A 10,359-nucleotide genomic window follows, 5' to 3' on the forward strand; every position below is an offset into this window, starting at 1 on the left:
ACATAAAAGGAAAGTTTGGCACATGGAAGCAGTCTGTCTCAGTCTGTCAGATATCACGGGGGTACGCCACATCCTCCTGTTTGTTTTAATTATTGTCCTGGTATTCACAGCCACAATTCCAAAAACGCTGGGATAAAAACAGAAAGCAACGATTTGCAATTCTCATTAACTCATATTTAATTATCATGTCACATGTTTAAATTGAAATATTTTATTATTTCGTGATAAATATAACATCAATTTGATGGCAAGAGCAATAATTTGTTGCGCCCATTCCATCTGTTGTTGGTACACAGTGGTAAACATGGCCTCGTCCTAACTTTTTTGAGATGTGTTGCTGCCAGCAAATGAAAAATGAGCCAATTTTTTCCCCTTAAAGTGGTAGATTTTCTCAGCTTGAGCGATTGACATGTTTTCTGTTCTACTGTGAGTAAAATATAGGTTCGTGAGATTTGTATTGCATTCTGTTTTTGTTTACATTTTAAACAGCATCCAAAAATTGGGTATGAATGTGTATTATATGTCTAATAACAACTTAGATGATTTAGTTAAGTTAAACACAAGGTTGATGATTTTTTTTTTCCATTACAGGGTTTTTGCCCCCAAGTGTGCCTCATGTAACCAGCCCATCCTTCCAGCCCAGGTAACGAGCAAAACAATATTACATCTTGCCGTTTTTGAATGTTACTGATTACTTTGGTCGAACTTTTGGTTGCAAAATAGACTGGTGTTCTCAACCACAAATATGGCTAAACTCCCTCTATAGTCTATATTCACATGCATTACTTTAACACCTTTTCTCATGTGGAGCTGCAGTTTTACCACGGACCTCAAAATTGTGCTGAGTACTCTGTGATCATTAATGGTAACAAGAGATGCTGCTACGACTCTGATACCAACCGGGAGCGATCAGGCAAAGAGCAGGTGTCCAAGCTCAGATTCACAAACATTTGCAGCGTGATTTCTTTTTCATAGAATTTTTCATGGATTTTCTTTTTAATGGATCTCTTACTAGCACACAATCACCAACAGGGAGATGCTTATAGATGAAATGTACAAAAACCAAAGCAAACAAAAGCTTTTGCTTTGAAGGTGAAAATAATAAAAGCCAATATGTTTTAGATAAAAGTAGAATGAATGAATCAAAAAATAATAATATTAAAAGCTGCAGGGCTCAAACATCAAACTCATCACTTTCTGTGTGTTTGTCTCCACAGGGCTCTGAGGAAACTATTCGCGTGGTTTCTATGGACAAGGACTACCACGTGGAGTGCTACCATTGTGAGGTGAGTCACTTCGACTGCGTACACTGCCTGTAGTCTCTCTTTCTCACACACACTTCACAAGGTATGAGTAAGAGTGATCTGCCATGCCTGGGATTTGATTAGAGTCAATTAAGCATCACTGTGCATGATTCAACTTTTAAGGTGGTTGAAACGATAAAAACACACATACAAGGACATATTTGTACACTGCTTTAGCACACAAAGCCACACACACACTAACACACGTGCACATCCACTTAGTCCCGTAAACACAGTGAACTTTGGTAAGATCTCCAAATCGTGGGATGAGAATAGACTCACTGTTTTCTACCAGCGAGTGTGAATCACTGCTCTTGTGGAATGAATGAGACACAGACAGGGGGAAAAAAAAAAACATACTGATGGATATCAACCAAAGGTTACAGCTCAATATGTGACTCATTGACAAAGCGCATTGCAGCTCAGCTGGGGGCTTGCTGCTTAAACCCAGCTTCTGACATCTCAGTCCTCCTGTTGCTCAACTTGGCTGCTTGATTTTTTTTAGTTCAAGTGTGCCATAAATGTTTAGTGAAACAAATAAACATTTCACACCTCCCTGCAGCGATTCAGCAGGTTTTTTTTCTGAATCGTGAGATCGTTTTTACTATCCCCTGAGCAGGATACAACTTGCATAAGTCTGAATGGCTGAGGTTCCGCTTCATAGAAATGCATCAGATTGTTATGTAAGCAGTGGGTAATCATTCAGCGGAGCTCTGAATGGGGGGTGAGGGGGAGGCTTATGGACAGGAAGGGTAAAGTCTGCAGTTGAATCATTCTGGAGATGGTAAATAATTACATATTGAGGGAAAAAAACATGTTTTTCTGTGATGCTGTAACACGTCAGTTGGATTTTTTAAAATAAAATGTTATGCTGAGCCGAAGATACAGCGAGAATCACATCGATGCACAGTGAAAATTCATTTATAACATGTACATTTTTAAGCTGTTTATCCAGTTTTAAATCACCCGAGTGGTTAGCAGTCAGTTTATGTAATCCCTCCAACATGGTCAGGGTCCACATCAGGGTCTCGTCGTGTCAGTCATGCGCAGAATTCCTCTGCAGACTCAGAGATCAGTGTGCTCATTCATCAAAGCATACAATTTGCACAGCCTCTATCCCCGACTTTGGAGGCAGCTTCTCTCAAACCCACAGTTCCCTCTGGACATCTGAACTCTTCAAGGATAAACCCACACACTGTCTATGATTTGTCTCAGAGTCAGCACCCTGTTTACAATGAGGGTCCAGAAAAACGCCCACACTGAAGACACTGGCACAACTTAGTGTCACTAATTAGTTTTCTCATCCGTTCATTTTCTGCAAACAAGCCTATTTCCCAAAATCTCAAATGATTTCTTTAAGGAAAGAAACTACAGGTAAAGACAGCAAAAATAATAAAAAACTAACTAATAACTTTACACTGAGCCATATTGCAGGTGGCTTAAGTTTTTGAAATCTGTTTTTGCTGATATATGAAAGTTAATAGCTTTTACAGAGGAGACATCTCTTATTATTAATTCATACGTCAGAAAGTACTGTAATCAACAGGAAAGGAATACTTTTTTTGCCAAGTTTTTAAGAGTAAAATCTTCCATAAATGTGACTCTGAATGCGATTAAAACCTTCAGGATATAGACTGCTCCAAAAATTGAAAGTTTGGTAGCTAAAGGTGGAGATTTCGGGCTTAAAATATAAGAAAGAAATCTGACATTAAAGATATATGTTTGAAATTCAGTATTTACTGGTTTAAAAAATTAGCTTATAATTATTACTATAAAACTTCTCCAGTTACTTTGTATTGCAGGTCTACAGTTCACTATTCAAATATGCACAGCAGAAACCTGGATATTTGTTGTCAATCACTGGGACAGACAAGCTTAGAAATGAGTATATCAGAGGAACAGTTCAGATCGAGATGGTTTGGACATGTGCAGAGAAGGGATGGTTGATATATTGGACAAAGGATTGAAGATGAAGTTATCAGGAAAAGAGGAAGATCGCAGAGAAGGTTGTGGATCATAAACATGTACTATTTTACTTAAAAAGAGAAAAAGGTGTTTGCTTACTCGCGCCAAGTAGTGCATGCACCCAAGAGATGCATGTAAGAGTGTAAACGTCGGATGAATTTGACTCTGAAATTTGACAGTCTTTAAGCTGCAAGCTCACTTCTGAAAAGGTCGATGCGTAATTTTGGGTTTTTGTTCTGATCTGCAAAATGTACAGCCAGTAGTCAAAGTAGCATCGTGTGCTGCCTCCGGCGTGCTCTGTCCAGGCAGCTCTCTCATTTGAACCACATTTTCAGCTTCAGTGTTTGAAGCACACTCTTTCCTGCTGTTTCCTCCTTTTGAAATCATCCCAACCCAATTCTGCTGAAAATGTCTGAAGTTCATGTGTAAAATCTCAAAGTGGCAAAAGGTAAATGCCTGACTGTATGATTGTTCCACCAGTCTGAGACATTTTGGAAGCAAAATAACATAAAACCTCAAAATTGACCAGTGCATGTAAAATACATGTTTTTTAGTGTTTTATAGTGTCTTAAATGGATTTTTATTAACATGTGTGAGCGTGATTATTAAATATATGTAATTATATTTATTTCAGGACTGTGGTCTCCAGTTAAATGATGAGGAAAGGCACCGCTGTTATCCACTGGAAGGCCACCTGCTCTGCCACGACTGCCACATCCTTCGGCTCCAGTCGCAGGTTCCTGCCCATGCGCCCCCCAGCTACCCTCTCCATGTCACTGAACTGTGATTGGGAGAACTAAGCTCCACATCCCAGGTGATCTGGGACACCAGCAGTGGGCAAAAAAAGGCCTGCACCCTCTTCAGCAGTTCCAGAGAAGGCTCTCTGTGGCCATCTGAGTTACTGCCCCCGTCCTCAGCTGGAGAGCCAGTCCGTGGACTAACACACACAGCGCAGCTCCCACCACAAGCCCTGCTATTACATGCTAGGGTTGGAAAAAAGGGTCCCCCCCTTACCCTCCATTTGTGGTCCTTTCCATCCCCCTCCCCCTTGGGCGCCTAACCCTGAAAGCCAACACGCCAGCTCACCCAGAGGCCCCTGATGATGTCACACCTCCTGACCCCAGCACATTCATCAGAAAGAGGGTTTCTGGATTGGAGGAGAAAGCGCAAATTCAACTCTCTCCTTGCTTTCCCTCTCATCCTTTCCGTATCTTTCACTCTTATGCTTTGACTCAAGCAACTTACCACGTGAATTCACCAGTGCTGTCACATCTGAGAACGCTGCTGATGTTAGCGTCAGGAAGGCCGGGGAACGAGCCACTGCATTCCAGTGCTGGCTGGACCGGACAGGCCCGACGGTGGGCATGCCGTGCCTTCAGAGTGGGCTCTCCCCGTGTAGCTTCTAACACTGAAATGGAGTCCTGCTAAAGGCTATGCAATGGACACCCAGCATTCATGACACAGGGCTGTGATGAAAAACTGTCACCCTTGCACCACCTCCACATCACCGATGCAGAGTAGCACCACAAGCCCAGAGGACTGACTGACATTCCACTTAGAAGTCACAAGCAGTGTCTTAATTAATGATTATATGATGACAGAAAATTTTAGATGCACATAGATTGTCTTTTATATATGGATATATATTTTGCAGACGTTTTCCACATCAGATCTTAGATGTAGATTCTTGTTTTGTTGTTTTCTTTTTAATGTTGCTGCGCTCATGGTAGAATCAGTCTAAAGCCTCTGAAGCTTTTGGTCTGTTGTATCATTGCTCCTCCAGGACACAGAGCCTCTTCATGCCTGTCAGAGATTCACAGGCTTTGTAGGAGCAGACCGGGATCAAATAGTATTTGCCTTCAGTTGTTTTGTCCCACTTTGTACACCCAGTGAAATGAGTTTCTTTTCGCCCTTACTCACTATAGAAAGCTTACAAATCAAGCATTGCATTAGTTCAGGCAGGCCTTGAAACTAGGCTTGGGTGCAGTCTTCTTCTTCTTCTCAGCTCACAGCCTTCTACAGATCCAATTAGCCAGTCACATACAGGGTGCACTATTTAATAAGCTTTAGCCTGCAAACAGGTACTACGCACCTGCAAGTCACATTGCAACCCATCTCCACCACAGGAGATGGATTTTCACGCTGATGCTCTAATTACAAGGGAGTCCCAGAACAGGGCCAAATAGAAAATACTTCTTTTGGCCATGTGCTTCCTGACTGAACCAATGTTATCTTTCTCTGTCTTTAACAGACTGAACAGATAAGCAGTCCCATCGCACAGATTGTATAGAGGCAGCTATACGTTGTAGCTAATTCCTACAAAATGTAAAAAAAATATTCATCTTTATTTCAGACCCTTTAAACTTTATCTTCATGCCTTCTGTCATCATACCACAAGTCATCAAAGTTATCACTTTAAGATTAAGACTTAGCTTAATCCTAACGTTTTAAGAGATTAGCTGGAGATAAGTCTTTAAATACAGAGGATTAGGGCTTTTGGTGCAACACTAAAGGACACTCAGCAGTCGCACAAGGCAGATGTCCACCGCTCACAGGAAAAATTCCAGCTGTGACTCACTGTTGGAGAAATTTCCAAAAATAAAGCATTCATTAGCTCTTTTTTATCTATAGTTCTCAAAGTGGGGTCTGAGGATCCCCAGGAGTCCGCAACCTATAGCTAAGTGGTCCTCAGAATAAATTCCTGTAAGTTAGAAAACTGAACTTCATTGTTTAAACTCACAGATATAGACTGGAACTATTTGCGCCAGTAAAAGCAGCATATTGGATCCATTATTTCCCTCCCACATTGGGTTGGGAAACATCATATCAGTCTGTCACCAGCTCTTACTTCTCTCAGGGTGCATTATAATGTTCCTGTTACTACATAGCTTGGTGTATTAGACCGCTAGCTTGCTGGTGAGCATGGAGAAATATCAGCCCACATCATCTGGTGACACTAAACACAATTAATCTGTTTAGGGTTTATAATATAGTGGTTGTGGGAAAAAATTCCCCCCAGTAAAATAGTGTGAGAACTCCTTGTTTTAAACTATATAGGGTATATTCTTGGCTAAAGACTGTTTATCCAAACAGTTTTTAAAGCTACTAGACTGGAACAGTGTTGTTTTGATAGGCTGGTGATTGTCATGCAGGTAAGCATATATGATCATTTGTTTCAACCAGGAAGTAGCTGAATTTCCTTAAAAGAGAGACCTAAAAGGCCTCGAGTGAATTGGCCACCACTGACACTCTCTCTGCTACCGTGGGTAAACCAAGCGGGATAAAACAGACTGAACGCTTATCTACAAATACCTTTTGCTCCAGATCTGTTCAGGGCGCTGTTTCCTGATATGTTTTTTGCAGACTTTTTTTTTTTTTAGAATCACATCAGCACATCGTGCATTACTATGAGGAATCTCCGCTTGTCCACATGCCTTAAGACAGAATAGGTTTGTTTGTGTGTCTTTCTCTGGTCTGCCATGAAGCCTGCTGTTGTGTTTCGGGAGGACGTACCTGAGAACACGGAGCTGCTGGTCCCACCCGTGTTCTTTAGGGAGTGCCACCCACACCCCCCTTCTTTGATTGTGTGTTTGTGTATGTGTGTTTGTGTGTGTGTGTGTGCATTGGCAGGCACTTACATGTATGTCTTTTAGTGAGTGATGTGCATATATATCTATACATATATGCAAAGGAAGACCAACACGAGACTTAAATACTTTAAACTTCAAGCTGTGGTAGCGTGGAAAAATTCCCAACCTTTCTCATTGGACTGTTATCAGTGTGTTCAATTGGACTGGCAGTCTATTGATCATTCCCTGATTATATTTAAAGCATTGTTTTTGTGAGGAAAGCTCTTAATTCTGAAAAAAAATCCTGCACTTCTGCAGATGAACCCCAACAATATGAGCTTATTTTAAATAAGCGCAACTTGTTATAATGTCTGATATTTTGTGTGTGTGTGTGTGTGCGCGCACGTGTATGTGTGTGTGTGTGTGTGTGTGTGTGTGTGTGTGTGTGTGTGTGCGCGTGTATTAGTGGCAGGGCCATGGCACATGCACCTCACTGTGTTTGCAGGGCTCAGCAGCATCCAGCACACTGATCCTTGCTCTCTCAAACCTGGTAATGATTGTGATGATGCTGTCTGTTCATTGCTTACCATATTCCAGATGTTTGTCTCTAATTGTTGGTGTTTGTTTGAACTTCTCTCTTGTACCATACTGGATCTCAAACATGTGAAGTTTACACATGTTCCAGCTAATGCTCCAGTAGCTCATACGTCAAACTTTGACCGTAGCACTTAAACTCCACCCGTCAGGTATGCAAACGTGAGTAAAACAATCACCAACTGTTACTTGCAAACACTGGCCGTGCTGTTATTCATACTGTAATACATGCAGGTCTGATTAAATACTACTGAATGTGTCCAAAACAGAGACTGAAGCATAGACTGAAGGCAGGGGTCACCACAGGCCGAAAGGGCTTTTTAATGTAACCTGATGTAATGAGATTCATTTGAATGTAATAATGACTAGTATGTGTAAAAGAAGAAAAGGACTGCATACTGTACGTGAGACATTCCCCCCGTATTTGATGTGTTTAACCTCAACTTTGTACAAGGGTTAAGTCATGTGTGCTATACTTGAAGAATGAGGCATTTTCTGAACTTTTGTGTGCTTTATCAACCCCCATGAACGACTTAACAAGCCCAGTTTATCCCCTTCAAAGATGTCTTAATTCGCTTGTTTAAAAGTACTACTTCAGTTTCTGCTGCATAGCACACTGGTAGTTACCCTGTACATAAAAAGGCTAGTTTATTTTATTTTATAATTCTGTCAAAAATCACTTGGAAAGAGAAGATATCTTCTCCTACTCGTAGTTCCAATAAGCACATCTCGACACCTGTCACACATCTTTTATATCGCTAAGTGTTTTGATTACCTAGATGGTTCATTTTAAAAAAGGAAACTAGATCTATTTATCTAAACATGAAAAAGTCTAAAGTTATTTAATGTATTAAAATTGGGACGTATCATTTAACTGTAGATGACATAATCTGCTTTTTCAATAAAGTGGTTTTGTAGCTAACTGCAAACGATTTCTGATGTTCGTTTTGTTTTTTCTCTGAATGTTATTTTAATCATAATTCAAGAATTGTGTACACTCAGCATCTCTAACTCGATATGTTAGTTACACCTTGATAGCACCAGGGTGGATGCGATTTTGACTTCAAAACTGCCTTACTTCTTAATGATTCAGATTAAACAAGCCGCTGGAAGCATTTTGTCCAAGATTTTGCTCCATAATGACACAATAGCATCACACAATTCCTGCAGAATTGTTGGCTGCACATCCAGGATTCAAATCTCCTGTTCCACCACGCTCCAAAGGTGCTCAAAGGACATGATTTGAGCTTTGTGAGACAGCACTGTATCCTGTTGGAAGTATCCACGAGAAGACGGTATACTGTGGTTATAAAGGTGTGGACAGCGTTAGCAACAATACTCTGGTTGACTGTGGTTGCTTGGTAGTGCAGCGCCCAGTGTGTGTCAAACTCTGTCTCTACTATACAAAGGTTAGATTTGTACTATCCAAATTAAGACCAGCCAGAATTTTTCCAGCATTCAATTATCCGATTTTGGTGAGTCTTTCCAAATTGTATCCTCAGTTTTCTGTTCTTAGCTCACAGCACGGCAACTGGTGTGGTCTTCTGCTGCTGTAGTCCATCTTGTTCGAGGTTCGATGTGTCGTGTGGCCAGAGATACTGTTGTACATTTGTTATCTAAGTCACTGTTGTTTTCTGAGTCAAAGTTTTTAATTTTGCCTCAAGTTCTCTTTTTACCAGGAACAAGACAAGACTGTGGTTAAAATCAGTTAAAATCAGTTTAAAATCAGCTGCGAAGAGTCCCACACTGACACTAATTATTTTCTGTAACATTCACTATGAGCCATGTATATAAATAGAATTACTGAAACAATGACTTGCCACTATTTGAACAAAATAAAATTAAAAAACTGCAGTATTTTATTCTTGCCTGACTTGCCGCATGCGTTGCGTTTTGCTTTTGTGTCATTTATATTTCTGGATGACCTCGCCATCCTAAATGGCAACTTTTGGGTCCATTTGATGGCAATTTACTGCCCATCAACTGACGCTTCTATCCACATCTCATCAAGCCTCGTTGGTGTTTCTGTTTTATTAATTTATCTTCATTTAAGTGAACCTGTTGTATGGACTGCCCTCTTGTCACATACACTGTGAAAGAAAGAAGAGTCAAATGAGAACAGAACCTGAAACAAGGCCTGATTAAAGCTGATAACCACTATTATGATTTCTATTATTCTTGATTAGTTTTTTTGTTTGTTTCTTTATGTTCACCTAGGTAATCTAACAAAAAGCTTGACAATGTTGAAAGTGCTCTGTAGTCTCAGATCTCTCCGTCAATCTCGACAAAGAGGGAGCAATTGTAGTTAAAGTAATAAAATGTGTGAAAATACAGATATATGATGATTTTGTACACAGAAATGAACTTAAAAAAATTTGGTGGACCAGCACGTTGATAAGTGAAAAATGGTTTGGAGTTGACTACAAGCTGTTTCACCACAGCTGGACAATAAACCGGAGATGCAAACTTCTTCCAAAAGAAAGTCTTCACAGGCTGAAAAAAGGAGTGTATCCATCTTCTTGATGCATGCTCAATCATCCAGGTAAGTATATCCCCAAATGTTGATTCTGTTCATCTGGACGTAGCATTTTCAGCGGGATAAACGCTACATCACTCATCCAAGTGACTTCTTCAGTCTCAGCTGAAAGCAGGTTTCCCCAATCTTATAAACAGTACATTTGCATAATGACTGAAATTAGCACCACTGAAGGAACTGGTCATATCATATGACGCTGGTTTTAGCGGGGACTCAAGGAAGCCATTTACGTGAAAAGGGAAAGGAGGAGGAGGCCTAAGGGTACATCTTTCACCATACTACTATGCTGTGATTGCAGCCATTCCCCAACTCTCTGTGAATGGTACTCATGGCCATTGATCTGTGGTCTTTAATCAGTGGTTGTTGATCAATGGTCATGAATTTGCATAAT

At 40.5% G+C, this 10,359-nt stretch overlaps 1 protein-coding gene across 1 annotated transcript in view; it reads left to right on the plus strand.

The window, feature by feature from the left end:
- The window catches only part of LOC116325567 (WT1 interacting protein), a 36,962-nt gene extending 28,598 nt beyond the window's left edge, over positions 1-8,364 (plus strand). The window contains exons 6-8 of the mRNA XM_031746499.2: positions 592-643; positions 1,218-1,286; positions 3,904-8,364. Of these exons, the coding sequence (XP_031602359.1) occupies positions 592-643; positions 1,218-1,286; positions 3,904-4,056 (274 nt within the window). The 3' untranslated portion in view covers positions 4,057-8,364. The remainder of the gene's footprint in view (positions 1-591; positions 644-1,217; positions 1,287-3,903) is intronic.
- Positions 8,365-10,359: the final 1,995 nt, after the last annotated feature.

This window comes from Oreochromis aureus, linkage group 1 (assembly GCF_013358895.1).
Source record: "Oreochromis aureus strain Israel breed Guangdong linkage group 1, ZZ_aureus, whole genome shotgun sequence".
NCBI lineage: Eukaryota > Metazoa > Chordata > Actinopteri > Cichliformes > Cichlidae > Oreochromis > Oreochromis aureus.